This window comes from Suricata suricatta, chromosome 4 (assembly GCF_006229205.1).
Source record: "Suricata suricatta isolate VVHF042 chromosome 4, meerkat_22Aug2017_6uvM2_HiC, whole genome shotgun sequence".
Classification (NCBI taxonomy): Eukaryota; Metazoa; Chordata; class Mammalia; order Carnivora; family Herpestidae; genus Suricata; species Suricata suricatta.
In genome coordinates this window covers 35,730,055-35,750,299 of record NC_043703.1, presented here as the reverse complement: position 1 = coordinate 35,750,299, position 20,245 = coordinate 35,730,055, and the positions used below count along the sequence as shown (strand labels likewise).

At 35.3% G+C, this 20,245-nt stretch overlaps 1 protein-coding gene across 2 annotated transcripts in view; it reads right to left on the bottom strand.

Annotated features, from left to right (window-relative positions):
• Positions 1–20,245, bottom strand: part of KLHL1 (kelch like family member 1) — a 336,973-nt gene that overhangs the window by 26,838 nt on the left and 289,890 nt on the right. For both annotated transcript variants that reach the window (XM_029938429.1, XM_029938430.1), the window contains one exon: positions 9,195–9,357. In XM_029938429.1, the coding sequence (XP_029794289.1) occupies positions 9,195–9,357 (163 nt within the window). The remainder of the gene's footprint in view (positions 1–9,194; positions 9,358–20,245) is intronic.

The window sequence follows — 20,245 nt, the reverse complement described above, 5'->3', positions numbered from 1 at the left end:
TAGATTACCCATAAAGCTTCATAAGGCATTATACAAAGTCCAAGTTTTTTTTCCTTTTCTGATGAATTTTTCAATGGAGATAACATGAACCTATTTGACTTTCAGTAAGCATAGACAGAATAAAAATTTAATATGTAATGCTGATACTTCTGAAGACCTGTCCATTTTAAATTAAAACAATATTAAATTAGCTTTAACTGAATTATTTTCCCTGATCAAGTGAACCTGCAAAACAACTGGGTTAGTTTGTATCTTTCTGAGTCTTAGAATGTCCAATTTTTATAAGTGCTTACCTTTAAACTGACTACATAGAGCTTTTTGCAATTAATTTTAGCAACACTATTCAGAGTTAGAGAGAATATTGCATTTACAACATGTGTGGAGACACATACAAATATATAAACAAGATACAAACAACATGTTAAAGGCCCAATTTCCAACTATCTCCCTTTACAACACAAATCTAATTGCAAGATGGGATTAGAATTTATGGATCCATTAGCTGGCCATTTTTCTCTGGAGTCTAATAAAAATTGTTTCCAAGCCAGTGTTGCACAAAAACAATTGCCAATTCCTCATTGGGGAATGAGAATAAGGTTTATTTTTTTACCATGAGCTGTAGCAATATCCAAACCAAATGAAGCCCAGAGTACCTCTGTGAGTGCTGGTTCCTCCCTCAAAGTCAGAACTTCACCTACTGAACTAAATGGCTTCCTAGTCGGGCTTTCCTTAATCAAGCAAGAAAAAGAGGCGCAAAAAGTGCAACTCTGCATTTGGAGGTAACCGAATGGGTGAAAGACTAAACCAAAACAAATGGAAGAAGACGTAAGCTCACCTGTGGTCGCACACAAAATACCTACCACGAGATGTCTGTCCAAACTGAAATCAAAAACCATTTCCTTGCCACAGCAGGGGTGGGGCCCCAAGGAAGCTCTCTAGGACGAAGAGTCCAGGCTGCTGCATAGACCCATCACCTGACGCCTGTTAGCGGCTGGGGACCTACAAACCAAGGGCAAAGAGCTCCTGCCTGGTTTACCGAAGTTTAAACCAAACTTAAGTTCCTCTGCCAGATGTGCAGCAAAGACAGTCACTAACTAAGACACGTTGCATGCAACAGGAAAGGATTTGTTCTAGAGGCAGCCAAACAAAGAGACGGAAAGATAAGTATCAAATCTACCCTTCTGAAGCAGGAGAGTCAGGCAGATTTAAAGGCAAAACTAAAAGGTCTGGCTAAAACATCACAGCTGTTCCTGTTAGTCTGCAGGTGAGAGTAGTTCCATTAACCCTTTGGTTGCCAGTTTTATTGCTACAGAAAGTGTTTCCAATACCACTGTCTCCATATTGGAAGGTCTTACTAGCGAAATCTATGATATTAAAAATATAATTTTCACTCACTATACCAGAAACTATGTTCAGACATCCCTTCCCTTGCATAATAAAAAATAAGAATTCCACAATCCCCACAGTATAAAACCTTTGAAGAAACTCCCTGGACCCAGAACTCTATTTGATCCTTTGTTTCTCAATTGATAGAGAACTCTTTAATCTGATCCCAAGAGAAGTCTTGTCAGTGCTGCTGTCAGACTAGTCCAGCATCTGCTCTAAAGGGAACTCTTTCATGAGAGGTTCTTGTTAGAGAGTCTTACAGTACAGTGAGCAGGATTTCAGGAAGGTCACAACAGGTTGTAAGAATGTTCTTGTTCCTGCTGCTATGAAACGTGGATACATGTGGCAAATTTGGTCTGAGATTTGCTGCCGTTGCAACATGGCTGGCAAGCAATGTTGTATCTGGAAGTCTGATACAAACACGTATCTTTAATTATTAGAACATGCCCAGTTTTTAAAAGAAACATCTACTTGTAAATATGTACAGAAATTTGGGTCAATTAACCACATTCCAAAACTTGGGAGAATTCACTCACCTAACTCCGGGTAGAAATGGTTTCTACCACCTGATCCCTCCATGTTTCCTTGCTAGCAGCTCCTCTCTCCTGATTATAATTCTGCATTTCCTTCCTTTGATGTTTCCTATTTCCCTTGAACATAATGTAAGCTCTCTGAGGGCAGATTCGATTTATTTTCTTTGACACATCACCATGGCCAGTGCATGTCTGTACATTTTTAAAAAATGAATTAAGTACTGCTTTCCAATTCTTGAAAAAGGGTGATTCATCTAAAGAATTTGTCAAAGTAAAAGCACCTATGTTCCACTGAAATAAGATTCTGACAAATGGCAGAAAAAAGTATTAATCATGTGTCTTGGAGACATAAAAGAAGGAAAGATTAAATTTAAATGGGTGAAGTTAAAGAAGCAGTTTATGGAAAGGTACAGATTAAACTAAGCTTTGGATGACGGAAAGTAATGTAAGTGGTCTCATTTAGGTTTTATTTGGGTAAAAGAAAATCTTAATGCATCTTTAATACTTTCTGACACTATTGTTCTCAAGCGCAATAACCTGAATCCTTTTAGTATTGATCTTGTCACATGGAATTTAATGCACATAGAGAACCAACCAGAGTTGTGTTTGGCTCGAGTTGTGTCACTCTGGAGAGATTTCAAATGTATCTGAAGGTGATGTGAAAATTTGAGGAGAGAAACTAAGTGGGCAGTGGATAGTGAGTGCAGAGTCACAAGATAGTAAGAAAAAAAAAAAGGAAAAGAAATCGAAGCAGAGAGATATGTCTGTGATAGGGTCAAACTGTGTGTCCCATGTCGGCGTGTTTGAGTACTCTGAGCGATTCAGGACATAGCACCCTGGAAGGCGGCTGGTAAAGGTGGAGACGAGAAGGAAGGCAAGGTGTCATTCATAAAAGATAGTATATGCCAGATGGGGGCGGGGTCTGGAAGCGGCCATGCTCCACAGGGAGCCCAAATGAATTGTTTTCCATTGCTCTGCATCCTAGTTCTGAGACATGGTTTACCCAGGAATCCCTTTGGACAGGAGAATACACTGTATCCAGTCTACTAGTGTGATGAGACTCTGATAATTTTATAGTTTCCTCAGAAAATTATAAATTATTCTTCATCCAGAGGATCTTCCTAAACTGTAACCATGTCACTGCCCTTTCTTAACCTTTTATAACATCTTTACCTTAGCCAAGTTGCTGCTAACCTGGGGCTAGTCTTTCTCTCCAATCTTTGCTGCCACTTTCTCTCATTATGTTACAGCCAAACTTAACTTTTCTTCCTTTTGTTTGCATGTCACACTCAGCGGCTTGACATAAATTGTTCCTTTTCATTGCAATGCTCCCCTAATTTCTGTAAAGCTGTTAAATTAATCAAGTCCCAGTTTAACTATTTTTTTTCTCCAGGAGACAAATTATAAACTTCCTGAGCCTGTTAGTAGTCCCAAGTGAGACCCAGGAAACAAGTTTTTTGTGTGTGTGTGAATCCAAAGACTACAATTTTAATACAAATTATTTATCATGCAAAAACTTATACAATTTGGGGTCCTAGCTTATGAAAAAGAACACCAAAGTTGGAATGCATAACTAGAAATAGGATCTCTCTTGGAAGGCCCCTTGCAAATGACAGTCTTTGAGGCTTAAGCTACTGTGCTGGACATTGGGCCACACTGGAGAAAACAAACTGACTCCTTATGGTTCTTCAAACTGTGTAAGTTTCAGGCTGCATAGACGTTTCAACTGCCCTGTGAGAATTATTAAGTTTTGAATGAATGAGCAGAATAAGTTTTTCTGTAGTGAATCATGAAGCCAACCCAGCTGTCTTGTTTGTTTTGCAGATTCTCTGTAGCATAGATTTATTAACCTTCAGACCTCTTTATGGATGTGCTCAGACTGTATCAGTATCTGCTTTTTGAGCTAACTCAGGAAACAAAGAGAAACAAAGCAGAAAGCCCTTTTAGCTACAAAGTTTGAAAGAATCAACAGAGAGCGAAGAAGAAACAAAAAAAGCTCACTAGAACAGATACTATTTGGGAACTCTGAGGTTTTATATGGCTAATGACCACACCACAATGTCTATTCACTTTTGTTGTTTTTCCTTTATTTATCAAGTAAGCGTGTTGGCTGTGCTGGCCTAAGGTGACATATCTACCACTTAGCTGACTCTGTCTTAATCGAAGACTAACCAGAATGTTTCATGAAATTGATATAATTTTAATCTTGAATTTATCAGAATATACTCATTAAGTTTAAGCCATGAAACAATTATTTACTTTTCCTCAACAAATGGTATCAGAAAGAATCTAAACTTAAAAGAGCTGTTAATTGGCTTTTATTAGTCTAATTGGTAAAATTATTCAAAATAGCATTCAGAGAAGCAACAGTCAGGTTAGAATGACACATTAGTGATACGTGAAAACAAAATAAGGAGAAAAAAATCATGTCAGTAGAGATGAGAAAAAGATGAATGGTTGTCAGAGAGTGATGCTGAAGCAATTTTCTGCTATGGGTCTGAACCATGAAAGGTCACTTTCTAGTAATTATGTTTTTTTTCTGAGTAAAACAGGAAAAGCAACTAGACATTAATAGACAGTCATCAAACCACAGAATTTTGAGGTCATTAAATCACACTCAGGGAAAAAAAGATATTCAAATGAGAGCTATAACATTTGATTTAAATGAGAAATATTTGAAAATGAAGTCACTGAAAATATTTACATAGAATATCTGGATTAAATTTGGGGAAAGAATGTACTCGAAAATGTAACAATTTCATGAATAAAAACTAAGATTAAATACTGTCACACTCTGATACTTATTATGAAGGATGTATTTAGAGAAAAATAGGATTTCTTAAGATATTACATAACCTAGCTGACCAAAAAATACAAGGACAAGAGAAACAACCAAAATGATGAATTCCATGCATAGCCAATTTAAATGCCAATTTGAAAGGGGCATTAGAAGAAATTGGAAAGATAATTTAATTATTGCCACATGTGAAAATGTGCTACAAAAGTATCCATTAAATATTTCATTTGTTATATTTTTACCCCACTTATTTCTGATTGAGTTTGGAGAAGATCTATAACATATACACACATGTTAAGATACTTTTTAAAATTTTTTAGTGTTTATTTTTGAGAGAGAGAGAGAGAATGGGTAGAGAGAGAGGGAGACACAGAATCTAAAGCAGGCTCCAGGCTCTAAGCTGCCAGAGCAGAGCCGATGGCATGGCTCAAACCCATGAACCAAGAGATCATGTCCTGAACTAAAGTCGAATGCACAACCAACTGGGCCACCCAGATGCCCCACATGTAAGGATATTTTAAAGTGAAATATTAGGGAAGGATCACAAAGCTATAATATAAGGTAATTATTAAAAAGCTAGAATAGGATAAGTAATGCATTAAAACTTTAATAGAGAGAGTTTGTGTGTTATAGAATACATAACAGAATAATACATTCAATGAATGAGATAATGAAGGGGTAAAGATATTTGTTATCCTTAGTGAACAAATATGCTCTATCAATGACATACCCAATTTCTAAAGAATGCAAGGAATGGATCCATTGGCATCAATGTATGTTACCTATAAATAAATATTAGGAAAAGCAAAAAGGCAAAAAAAAATCCTGTGCTTTCTTGCACAGGAATTACAAAAATTAACATCCAAGAAAAATATTTATTTTATTATGGTTTCACTATTCATGAATAGATATGCCTGAAGGAAAGTTTTTAAAATATATATATATTTAAGGGGCACCTGGGTGGCTCAATCGGTTAAGTGTCCAACTCTTAATTCTGGCTCAGTTCATTATTTCATGGTTTGTGAGATCAAGCTACACATTGGGCTCTATGCTGACAGCACAGAGCCTGATTGGGATTCTCTCTCTGTCTCTCTCTGTCCCTCCTTGCTTGCTCTATCTCTCGCTCTCAAAATAAATAATCTTAAAAAATATATACCTAATGTTGAATAATGTAAAATTTTGCTATTAATTTTGTTATTAATAAAAATATTGTAATGCTTAGTGAATAATAGTCCATTTAAAAGAAAAAGATACATATAGGTGGAAAATGATTTATATTGTCTTTTGAGTAAAAGTGACAATATTAACACAAAGGAAAAGATATTTTCTGTATTGCTATTAAAAGGTATAACAGAATTTTAAAAAATCTATTAAAATCTATTAAGTGGGGAATGGGATGTACCTAATTCACATAGAAACAGTTCCAATAAGTTTCTTTTAGATAATTTTTAGATGTGTTCAGCTGGAAGGTTGGTATTAAATTTCAGTTTCCTATTATGAGCAATCTCAATGTAATTAGGAAGCTGTTGGATGAACATTTCTAACTGCTTTTTACACAGCACTCTTACACTATGGGATTGAGGGGGTGTATATAATTCTAACTCCTTTCATTTCTATACAATGGTTTTCCAAAGCACTAGTGATAGTAGAATTCTGGATTTTTCTTAACAATTATAGCCCAAAAGAATATAGCAGGAGTGTCTATAGATATGATTTGATATTGGTGATAGTATTAGTCGAAAGTTTGATAGATAAAACTATGCTACAGAAACGTAGCTTACCGAACAAAAAGAATGAAACTAAATTGACAGCAATTTGCTTTGGCTCTCCATGATTCTGCTCCAGCTTTCCTTTCTCCTAGAAAATTTTTTCTCTAATAGATTTTTAAACAATAAGGGGTATGAACATTAATTAAACTTTGAACAAAATATTTACAAATAGGATTTTGAGAATAATTAAACATATTAATCATGAAGGAAATTAGGAGACGTAATGGTCTGTGATAAGACAAATCACAAGGAATGTATAGAAAACAAAACAAAGTATAATAGAGCAGAGGTAAGGACAGCTTAGTGTTCAAGGAAATAATACTGTCTTTAAAAAGTGTGTACTTTACAACTTGTCATTTCTAGGAAAAATAAGTAAATTGTACCAAAAACAATTTAAGAAAAATTATACACTAGGTGATGCAAGAGTTGCTTGTTGTTGTTTTGTTTTTAAGAAAAGATGATAACACACGCAATTGAAATAAGATGGATATGAAGTAGGCAGGAAAGAAAGGTGTCAAACAAGGATATCATAAAAGAAAATTAAAATGAAAAAAAATTATGTCTATATTGGAAGTGATAAAGTCTATAAACAAAATGGCAACAACTGAAACTATGATATAGAATAATACGTTCTCAGGTTAAGTGGAAAAGACATAAAATTACTGGGGAGAAAGGGAATTTATGGCAAAGGACTCAGTCCTCAACCACACATAGAATCACAAAATGAATATAACCAAACGGATATACTAAAATACATATCTCAAAACTAAAGGACTTGAATAATAGATTAGGGAACAATTTCTTTTAATTCTCAATAGACAAGAATTTTCTTAAGTATAAGAAAGAGCTGGTTAAGATTGTTAAAATGAACCTCCAAGTATTAAGTTAAAAGAAAGGAAAGTAGCCATCAGATTGTACCCTGGTACACATTTTGGTTTCAAGAGCAATATGCCAGTTACTAAGCTGTTGTCTCTCAACCTCACATACACTTTAAATTAAAATATTTATTTTAAGCCTGAAAATAATTCAGTCCCAATACCCCTGCTCACTTTGTGGAAATTCTTCCTAAGGAAATCATCAGTAATTTGTAGTATTACCAATACTACAAAATATTACATCTAACAGTGCGCAATGCAGCTTTATTGATAATATAAAATTTCAGGAGATATTTTAGATATATATTTTGTTAGATGTAAATATTTTAGATATGTTTAGAAACTTAGATGCTAATCAGAGACTAACTAGTTACTTAACTTTGGGTCTTTTTTTCTTGCAGACAGTGGACTACTGCATAGCCATTAAAATATGAATTTCCAACAGTCTTTAATTCCATGGAAATGTTTCTTTACAATTTAAATGACAAAATCAATTTCTTTAGCAACATGCTATAAGAATAACTTTCTAATTATACACATATATAGAAAAAATAGATTGTCAAAGGTGATTAAGAGTAACTCAATGGGATAAAACCCTTTATTCAACATTGAGTCAATAGACATGCTGAATGTGTACTATGCCCAGGAATATAACAATGAATAATGTAGACATATCTCACCATTTACTGAACATATGGTAGCAAAAAGAGATGACGAACAATAATGTATGTAATTTCAAGAACAATAAGTAAATTGTTTGAGATAGTGTGCAGGGTGGTCTATTTTAATAAGGTGGATAGTAAGTACCTCCATGGCACAAAATTTGAGATGGAATCTGAACAATTAGGAGGATCCAGGCACAGGAGGATTCGTAGGAAGAGCAACAATAAGTTCAAAGGGACTGAGAGGTTAGAGCTTGCCATATTTGAGGCACAAATACAAGAGCAATATGGCTGATGTTAAGAGAAAAAGAAATACAGTATGCAGGGAGAAAATCCAGTGGGTCCCTTTAAGTGAGGATGGGTACTGTATTCTCTTTGCAAAGAGAAGGCCTTGAAGAGGAGTGACATACGCTTCATATGTGTAAACGGATTGCTCCGGCTGCTTTAGCGAATGGACTGCAGGAGAAAGCGAAGTAGGGAAAGGAGATTGGAAGCTTTTGCCGTTGTCCAGGCCCTAGTTGTCACTAACTTTGTTTAGGACAGTAGTTCTCATGGGGGTGAGAGAGGGCCTATTTTGTCATCCCCATAGGCTATTAGGCAAAGTCTGGAGACTTTCTGGTTGTCCCACTAGGATGGAGGTAGGCCTGACATCCAGTGGACAGAAACCCAGCATTCTGCTGAGCACCTTCTGATGCACAAAACAGAGCCTCACCTCCAGTAAAGGAGTATCTGGTCCCAGATTTCACGAGTAGTGAGATTGAGAATTCCCGATTTAGGCTAATACGTTGGAAATGGTACAAAATGGACAGACTACTATAATCATTTAAAAAATACATGCTATGCACCAAACTCTTAATAGCATTTTGAAAGCTCTACAATTTTCCAGTAGGTATATAAATATGCAGATCTTTAGTGCAAATAATTCTTATGAACTAAAGGAGTTTGGGTTTCTGTTTCATATAAAGAGACAACCAGAAAAACATGCAGTCTTCGTATTATTCATTTATTCAATTCATTTAGTCAATTATCCATAAAGACTAAACTAAAGAAAAAAACCCTATAAAAACCTTAAAATCTATAAAAAGATTTTATTGGATCAGGTTACTAAAAGTTATTTTAAGAAGAATATTTACTAAAAATATTTTCCAGATAAAGATGAAAAATCTACTCACTTGCCATTCAAAGCCGCTACACCAACTGTGCTTCGGGCAATGGACATACTGGCTACAAATGTCCACTGCTGACTCTGCGGGTCCCACCTCTCCACTGTGTTCAGGTAGCTCCAGCCGTCATGGCCTCCCACAGCGTATATAGGACCTTCAAGAACCGTCACACCTAAAACATGGGAGAAATGAAAACTGAATGGAGGTGTTTCACAGTGAGATTTTAAAAATCAGATAAACAGTAAAAATTGTGATGCAGTTCAGAAGAGGCTCTAGCTGTAACACAATAGCAATGGGGTAGAGACTATTTTCTATCAATTGTACCATTTTATTAAAGCAGAAAAAATTAGAACCAAAATAAGAATGATGTAGGTGCTTTATAGAAGAAAATAAATTTCCTTATATATGTCTCTATGAAGAAACAAATACTAAAAATCAGAGATGATACATATTGTGCCTCTACTTCTGAAAAACATTTCTATACTGCAGTTTAAAGTAGTTTATTACTTTAAATGATATTACATTAAGCAATGCAATATTATCAATTTGAAATTCAGGGTAGGGTTTTCTGTGTTTTGGCTTTTTGGTAACTTCATAATACAGTTGTCTAAAGCTAATAAAATATGAAGCATTTCATATTATAAGGTGAAATCACTAAACACAAGCAATTAAAACAAATTAATATTGAGTCACCAATGTAAGGAGAGATAGATGATAGATAAATGATACATAAGTGGATAGATAGATAGATACATACATACATACATACATACATACTCAAATACAAAGCTTTTCCAGTATATTCTTCTCTTCATAGATGAATTTTATTAAATTCTAGCAATTGCTAAATATTTAAATATCATGTTAGTATTGGCTGAAATTATTTCATTATATATAGAGAAATTCTGATGAATTTTTAAGAAAAAGATTGATCCTGATTGTCAAGGGCTCTGAGGAATCTGTAATTTTACCCTACTTGTCAGCTGACAAGTTAGATTGCCATAAATATTGTATATTCGTAGAACACATGAGAGTTCTGTATCAAAAGGGAAAGGTAATTCATTTCTTATAACAACAGTAATAGAACATCACTAATTTTTCTTTGTTTTTCGCTTATTCTTCAAGTTCTGTTTCCAACAGGGTGACCCAAAGAGGATGACCAACATGACCTTAACTTTGCCTTTGGCCGGACCAAAATCTAGACAGGATTCTTCTTGCTTTGAGGGCCCTGACCTCATTTTCTTTAAAGCATTTATTTTAGAAAACATGTAATTGCACATTATTTCTCTGACATTTCTAGATGGAAATCTTTTTAAGTGCTTCCTGCTCGTGTTACAACTCAGGAATTCTTTCTCAAGGACCTGATAACTATTTCTTTGAAATATAATTATCAAGAAAATATTGAGAGGGGCTCCTGGGTGGCTCAGTTGGTTAAGCATCTGACTCTTGGTTTTGGTTCAGGTCATGATCTGTTTGTGAGTTCAAGCCCGACGTTAGGCTCCATGCTGACAGCACTGAGTCTGCTTGGGATTCTCTCTCTCGCTCTCTCTCTCTGTCCCTTCTCTGTTCTCTCTGTACCTCAAAATAAATAAAAATAATTTAAAAAGATAGCAAGAGTTTATCTTCAGTTGACACGTTGCTTCAAGTCGTAAAACTACTTCTTGTTATAAAGAAGGTTAGGTCAATTAGCAAACGCGTTGCCTATAATCCCCTTCCCCTACCAAGCTCTTAAAAACCCTCCTGGCTTTGTTTTGGTGAGATTGAGTTCAGCCACAATTCTAGACTGTCTTCCCTGTTGCAGTAGCCTTGAATAAAGCCTTCCTTGCATGTTAAATTTGTCTAATGCATTTTTTATTTTACTTGACAAGGGTCAGTTGGAACTTGAACATGCAGCAGTGGATTGTATTACAAGAAAGGAAATGGATTTACCATGAGTAGTAAACCTACATGCCTATTACTACAGAAGGAGATATTATCTTCATGCTTTTAAAGCATGACTGCCTTTCACTTTGGAGAGAGGAATTATCCTCTCTTCTAAGACATTCCATTATATTAACATCCTTTTGGGCAGTCAGTGGCTTGCTCAAAAGTTATGCAGAAATTTGAGGGACCATGGAGAATTGTCTTTCAACAGGAACCTGAAAATAAAACAACCCCTCATTTGCTCATTTATTCACTAGTTCATTTTAATGTCTATTATGTGTCAGGAATTGTTCTTATCACCAAAGGCACAGTGCTAAGAACACAGAGGTGAACGAGGCAAACAAAGTTCCTGCCCTTGATGAGTTGAGCTCATATACTAGGCAATAAATATGTAACTAAAATGGAATAAGTGCATTATTCAGAGTAAGCAAGCCCTTCACACATGTTATACAATTATAATTTAATAAAGAATTAAGTAACTGATTAGAATATCAAATTGCGCTCATACATATATCCAACTTAAGGATGCTATTTTACACACACCAGTAAGTAGATAAGCATATGGAAGACAGGGTACTGATGCAGTGATTGCCAAAATCAAAGGACATAACCTTTAGATGTTGATCTTTTTTTTAGAGAGCTCCAAATAAGAGAGCGGGATCAGAAAGGATGAATAAATGTTAAGTTTGGGGCAATTTATAAGGACGGTGGATATATCTTACAGGCTTTTTATAAATGTATGTACAATCATTCACATTTCTCGATCCTAATTAAATATATGGAGATAAAGGTTGAACATCAGTAAAGTTTTTAAGAAGATATCCACCAGAAAGAGCCAGATCATTTAGCATGAATCTAATGAATTTGAGTTTTATTCTAAGAGCAAAGGGAACTCACCGAAGTGTTTATCAGTGACGGATTTGATCACCATAATATTTACTTTGGTTTTGTTGTTGCAAATGGACTGGAGTCAGTTTAGGTGGCAGTGGAGAGATGGTTAGGAGGAAATTGCAGTTATCCAAAAAGGAGAAGATAGCGTCTGGCACTAGTACGTTAAAGAGTAAACAGAGAAGAGAGGAAATATTTTGAGATTTATTCTGATTCTGGAGGTGTGTTGTTAGAACATACTAATGGATTGGATCTGGGGTATATGAATAAAAAGGATGTTTCAGTGAAGATGAATTGACTGAAACAGCTGGAAACTACATTTTGAAGATATCATGTTTGAGGGAACTATTGAACATCTACGTGGGGCATTTTAAAAGGGTATTTAATATACTTCTCATAAGTTCAAGACAATGTGGAGCTACAATGTATAAATTTTGGACTCACCAGCAGTGACATGGCATTTAAAGGCATGGGGTCAGATAAGAGAGAAGGTAACTGAGACCAAAATCTAGCCTTGAGTAGCCACAAAATCAATTACAAGAAAAGAGAACAAAAGAGCCAGAGAAGAAATGGCTAGATATGTGGAAGGAAAATCAGAAGCTGTTGGTATCTGAAAACTAAGAGTGGAGAGTATTTCTATGGGGATGGAATAATCATCTGTTTGCATATTTCTTCTACCAAGTACAATTTTCTATTGGATTTGGAAAGAGAGAGGTTATTTTTCACTTTCAAAATAGATTTTGGAGGTTCACATTACAAGTTTTAATACAATCTGATAACTACTTAGTCAAATATATATCCTACAAAAATCATTGATCTGTGACGTGCTATTTAAAATTTTTGAGATTATGTGACTTTACGAGCATGTTTCAGTTCTCGGGTGTCACCTATATAAAATGCCACAGATTTATGAACTCTGCATGCCTTACAATGTGACTTGCATAGTTTTTGCAGCTGTGTTTTTCTTGCACACAGGTCTCATTAAGTAGAGTTAGTAAGTGGACCAGAATAATTTAAAAATTGGAATGATACATTTAATTTCTTCCTTATGTTTACCAAAAATATCTTACAGATGCAGTAATGCAAGGTTTAGAGTGTAAAAATATTTTTCTGTGCTTTGTTCAGTAACTACATTAAACCTACATTAAAAAAATAATTTAATGGAAACATTTGTGTATGTCTCAAGCTTAGTAATTGCATGACTATTTCTGATAAAGAATTTTAAAATGTCTTTCTGATGTTTTATGTTCCCAAAATGTAGTATTTCAGAACACATAATTACTTATATACCTTAAACTGTTGGTCTTGCACATATTATTCCCCTTACGATTTCTGCTGTAAATAACTTATTAGAATTTTTTGTGTAAATTTCCCTCAAGAAAGTTCAATGAGAAAAGCAAACCCTCCCTAAGTTTCAGATAAAGTAGCATAAATTGAAGTTGAGCATTTTCTATAAGGGTTACAGAGAATAAATGCCTACAAGGGCAATTTAGGCCTTTGAACATGGGAAGCCGTCAGTGGGAGGGTGGTCCATCTGGACAGGTCACTCCTCAACATAGTTTAACTTAAAGCCAAATTTAATTACACTTACATAATGTACCTCAAAATATGTATTTTACTATTTCTATATCAATACAACTAGGTACTTAATTTTTTCTCCTGAAAAGAATTATTGGTCTTTTCTAACCTTGTTAAAATTATCCATTTAAAATATTGCTAAATTTACTCTAAGCTCTAAAATTTTCCAACTTAAAGAGATTATGTTTTAATTAAAAATTTTGGCAACATAAAGCCAGGTCATAATATTGCTTTATTGTTTGCATTTCTGCCATTAATTACATAATTTGAAAAGCATGAGCCTGCAAAAAATGAGATCTCCTTTTGTCTAGGTAGAGAACATTTTTAAAAAATGCTTATTGCTTAGAGAGACAAGCGTGAGTGCGGAAGGGGCAGAAGAGAGCGAGACACAATATCTGAAGCAGGCTGCAGGCTCTGTGCTGGCCTGACGCGGGCTTCAAACCCAAGAACCAACTATGACCTGTGCGCCGAAGTCAGATGCTTAAAGGACTGAGGCACCTAGGTGCCCTGAGAACATTTATTTTTAAATGAATAACAATCCATTTAAGTTTCTTGTGACCTAATAACTATGTCAAATAAATTATCATAATGTAACTAGTTATTATGTTTTGGAAGTCTCAAAATGTATTTAAATTACCAGTGGTTTCAATATGTATATTGCCTTCAGGACATGAATTTATTATTAATCTTCTTTACTAAACTGGTTCTAAAAATCTCCATCAAGGATATACCTAGTAAGTACTTGTCACATCAAGTAGCACCTTGTAAGTACTTATAACTAATGGTTAAGGTGATTTAAATCCAGTGTTATAAAATAGTTTTACTTCAGATGCAATGAAACAATAAATAATAGTTCATAAAATTAATATCTCATAGTTGTGCTGTGCAAAGAATAAGACAAAAATAACTTACATAACTGGGAAAGGAAAAATATATAAGTAAATACATATATGTTTTATACACATTAATTTATAACATTTCCCCAATGATATAATATTTATATGCATGTACATTAGTATATATATGTGTGTGTATATATGCATGTTTGTATATGTATATATAAATATACTTTTTATGAGTATCCTACATATACATATGATTATAATATATTAATATGTTTCCTATGTAATGATGATGTAAAATACTAATAGAGAGACAGAGAGACAGAGTGTGAACTAGGGCAGTGCAGAGAGAGAGAGGGAGACACAGAGTCTAAAGCAGGCTCCAGGCTCTAAGCTGCCAGTGCAGAGCCCGATGCAGGCATGAACCATTGAGATCATGACCTGAGCCAAAGTTGGACACTTAACTGACTAAGCCACTCAGGTGCCCTAATACTATATAATTTTAAATTTTATATATTTTGAGAGAGAGAAAGCATGTCCATGAGCGGGGGAGAGGCAGAGGGAGAGAAAGAGAGAATCCCAAGCAGGCTCCAAGCTCAGTGCAGAGCTAGACTCGGGACTCAGTCCCACAACTGTGGGACCATGACTTGAACATAAGTCAAGAGTTGGACACTTAACCAACTGAGCCAACCAGGAGCCCATACACACTCACACACACACACACACACACACACATAATTTTAAAATGTTGATAACAGGCAGAACAAAATGCAATATGTTGCACAGAGATATTCTTTATGCAATCCTACAAAATCATGTTGGCTTAAGATAAATTTTTACTTTTGCTTGATCTTCAGAGAAAAACACACTTTGTATTCATGTATTGTATCCCATTCTTTCCTTAATTGTGAGTGTGATTGTCAATCTTGATTGCCAAATGAAATCGCCTGGGACCTTTGAAAAAATACTATTGTCTGAATTACAGAGATTCTGATCTAATTGAACTGAGATGATGTCTAAACACAGAGATGTTTCAAAGTTCTCTAAGGTGAAAACTTTTTTTTCTTTTTAAATGCTTATTTATTTTTGAGAGAGAGAGAGACAGAATAAGCAGGGGAGGGGCAGAGAGAGAGACACACACACACAGACACAGATCCAAAGCAGTCTCCAGGCTCTGAGCTGTCAGCACAGCGCTTGATGTGAAATTTGAACCCATGAACCATGAGATCATGACCTGAGCTGAAATCAGATGCTTAACCAACTGAGCCCTCCAGGTGCCCACCCCTCCAGGGTGGTAACTTTTAACTGAATTCTTCGCTGAATCCTCAGTCAAGTTTAAGAATGAATACCACAGTAGAAGATGATATTAGTACTAGAACCATTAGGCAGAAATTCTCTGACCATTAATCTGCTTACCTCATAAGTCACTAACATCTGTCATTCATGGTTTGTGTGTGTGTATGTAGGTGTATGGAATCAAGGTTGTCATTGAAATTTAGTAGTCAGCTAACATCCAATTTTACTACTATACAACTTCCCTTTCTTTGATTCATTCATCTTCAATCCAGTTTTCCAAGAATTACGGTATAGCTTCCACCAGTTCGTTTCCCCACAGACTGTACAGTGGGGTGGAGAGGGGCGAGGTATAAATCAATGAAGTTCACCAATAGGTGGTATCCTTTAGTGCCTGTCCACAAGACGAAAGGAATGTTTTTTTCTCCTACGTGGAGAAGTGATGACTAAGCTAAAACCTAGGGAAATATTAGGATTCACTTCAGGGTTGAGGAATTGTAGGCAGAAGGAACGCTATAAGGACTTTGGTGGCAGGAGCAGATGTCTGAGGAGCTGCAAGAGGGCCAGTCTGGCAATAAATCTGGAGAGGTCGGGGCCCGCCAGCGTGGCGTACAGTGAACCAAAAGAGTCAAAGTGCCACACAGTGCCAGTGCGGGGCCTTATATGTGAACAAAAATTCTTTTTTCGTTTTTTATTCTAATCCTAAGAGCAATGTGAAACTATTGGAAATTTTAGAGCAGAGACATGATAAAATTGCATGTTTTTCAAAAATTGTCCTGCTATATGTGGTGTGGAGAAATGAAAATGGGTGCATCCCTATCAACAGTGTATGTAAGAGGTGGTAGTGTCTTATACTGATGTGGTAGAAGTTCATATGAGAAAACTTGAAAGATTCAGGGAATATTTTCAAATAAAGATGCATTTATTGGGTCCTTTCCCTAATATCTCTCCTTCATTCATTCCACTGACACATTCTCTGTCTTAAAAAAAAAAACTACATCTTCGCCACATGATTTGAAATGTTACTTAGCCTCTTGTACCTCAGTCTCCTGATTTGTACAATGGAGCGGGTTATGGTACCTAACCCTCAGGATTGCTTCAAGGATTGAATGAAATGCACTTGGAAAAAGCATATGGCACATATTTAACATTGTGGAAATATTCAGCATGATGAAGATTATGATAGTAATGTATCAAAACCCTAAGTCTTCTCATCAAATTTCAATCTATAGTATCACTGTAGGGATGTGGGAGAGACGTCTGAAGGAACCAGTTAAAGATTTAAACACACTCCACTGTGCCACGTTGCCTCCATTTCTGAGGGCTCCATTTATGTTTGCTTCCTGTAGGCAATTTAAAATATTGATCAAAAACCTTCACAAAAAAGACCCTCTCTAAGTATTTTGCTAAAAAATATATATTTCCTCGTATGAAAATCCTCAGGATGATTACGGGTAATACTTAGTCATTGTTTAAAATAGGAATATTGTATGCATCTAAAGAAAAATAAATAATCACAATACAATTTGAAGTGCTGTTCTTCCCAATGCCAGCTTTCCCTGTAGCTATGTGTTGTTGGCTTTTAAGGCAAAAATTACAATTGAGGTAACACAGAAATGTGATATAGAGGCTGTGGGTTAGAGAAGACATCACAGAAGATGAGGCAAGAGAACTGTGGTTTAAAGGTTGGCTATAATTTTCACAAACACAGATGCAAGATACCATAAGTGAAGGGAAGCATTTGAGCAGGACACAGAAGTACCAAACGGGCTACAAATAGCAGAGAGTGAATACTCACTTTCATCAGTTGTTATGCCAGCCATAAAAATGTGCCCGCCTATAACTGCCTACTCCTTGTCTGTATCTGCCAAGGACTTTGCACCAAGGCCACACTTCTTACCCCCGACTCTCAGACAGTGACTGTGCACGGTGAAGGTGCTAACACACGCCCATTCCTGCAGCACAGGGGGATCTCTGCAGTGAGCCAAACCGTTTTGGGAACTGGGTTGGAATCTGAGGCTTTTTCTACCCAATCTCAATCCTCCTTCCTTCCCTTTTGCCTTCGCAGAAAGACCAACCATGAAGGTCTGAGATCTGTTTTACTCTCTGAATCTTTCAAGGCTATTTTCTCCAATAAACCTCTGGAAGAGCCAATCCTGCTTTAGCATCTGCTGTTTAGTGAACCCAAACTAATATTATTGTTAAAAGATAAAAGGTTGTAACTAAAGTTGAAAAAAATGTGGGGAGAGGGGCAGGTGGGATACAGAAGACAATTTAAGAAGTATAGATTGTATGTGAGACTCTGAGGAAAGTTTTTATGCAAGAGAGTGGTGCATTAGAGCTGTATTCTAGTTAGGTTCATCTAACTCCAGTCTTTATATAATTGTAGAGACTATGTGCAGAGACAAGGGATAATGCCATTAAAAATCTCTTCTACTGTCTAGATGAATGTAAAGAAAATGTCAACATGTAAATATGGCCGTTGGGATAAAACTGGAGAGATGGGACACACACCATAGAGAAGTATGGAAAGAACTAGGTCTAGATTTTATTATTCAATATGACATATAATCAAGATCCATTAATTCAGCAAAAATGAATAATTGTTGAAATTTTTCTCAATAATAATTAAGAATTTAAGAGATCCTACCTGCCTCCTGGCAAAGATATATTAAATTCAGTTGGTTTGATGTTAATATCTGAGCAATTGTCCTATGCTAATTGTTCTCCACTGCATTACTGCTGAGTCTACTGAAACACACACTTTGCTGTCTGACAATATCACCTTCTTGAGGTTCCAGGCTAACTTTCCTTAATGACATAGAAATACTTGAAAATAAATGTTCTTTGACGATACCATTTAACTGCTCTCCTTTAAGAAATGACAGGATGATTAAAAAGTAAATGACACTCAGTATAATTTTCAGGACAACTAATTTCTCCCAGAGTTGTACTAATTGTTCATTACTGTTCACATTCTGTGTATCATTACACATAGAATGTTAGTAATGGACATCAAAACAAATATATGTAATCCAAATTACGTAAAATGCCAATATACTTTTTTCCTCATTTGTTTATAATTCAACAAGGGACAGGAGCATTTCCAAGCTTAACATACAGACTTAATCTAACACCTGCCTGATTACGTTAATACCTATCACATATTTGAAGTTCAAAACATTTTGGCAAATTAATGCATTCACAAATTTGGTGTCCTATGAAAATTTCCTTTATTCTCTGTTTTCTGAATGTTAATATCTTGCCTTCCCAAGTGGATTGTACATTCGGTAATAACAGAGTCTGTGCTTTATACATGTACTCCCCAAAGCACCTAATAGAACGCTGCCACCGGGCACCAACAAGCTATCCTACTTCCAGGCTTGTATTCTTCACAGCACCTCTGAAAAACCGTGCTGACACAAACGCGGTCAGCCATCTTCTCGCTAATGCACTTGTTGGATAGACTCTGTTGTTGTACGGTGACTCTGTGTAACCTGGCCTCATTCCACCTGCTCAGGCTTAATTTCATTGCATTTCCAAATCCCTTATCACTTGATGTATTATCATGACCCATATGTTCCCTAAACTTTGACATTCTATACCTCAGCTCATCTGATTAATTCTGTTCCTTTCAGATCTAATGCAAATAGGGAGCTTTCTGTAAGTTTTTCCATTCTTTTAGAAAGATTCTGTCCTTCCTTTACCACCACTCTGCTAAACGTTATTTATGTGAATCCTCATTCTGAGATATAATATGTATACTAAGTATTTTACAAATATGTAGTGTCCAGATTACTTGCAAAATGTCATTATATGCATTTCCTATTTTACTTATATTCTTTTATCATATATTTTAAATATGGTGGATACCAATTCATAAAGATATTGCTTATCTTTTCTATATTTGTATTGGTTTCAAAATTAATTTAAAATAACAGCACTGTGGAAGTAGTTAATATCTGAAAGCATTTAATACAATTTATTCATTAGGATTATCTTGTCTTACTATTATGTATAGCCTATTGATTATACTTTATTGATTATATTTCAATAACAGCTAAATTAGATAAATTGGGGAAATATTCTACTTTCATGCTAAATGAAAATGAAGCAGGTGGGTAGTACAGAGATCATACATTTTGAGGATTGTTTATATTAAGACTTATCATTTGTAACTGTGTGATTTGTGAAAATCCCTTAACCATTTTATTTACTTATTTTTTTTGAGGGGCACAGCATCCAGTTTTATTATTTTTAATTGTTTTTTTTAATATAACACAATTTATTTTTTTAACATATGCAATTATTTTCCATCATTTACAATACAGTAGTTGCAATGACACTCCAAACAGAAAAGCAAAGTAATAAATCAAAACCCCAACTTCTGTTTCATGTAATTAGACTTATACAGAAATTAGAAGGTTAAGTAACAACTAGTTAATCACCTAATTTCACAACTATCTGAAGTGGCAATCATTATATAGCAGCTTATCTATGATACATTCAAGATACATGATACAATTTATTACTTGT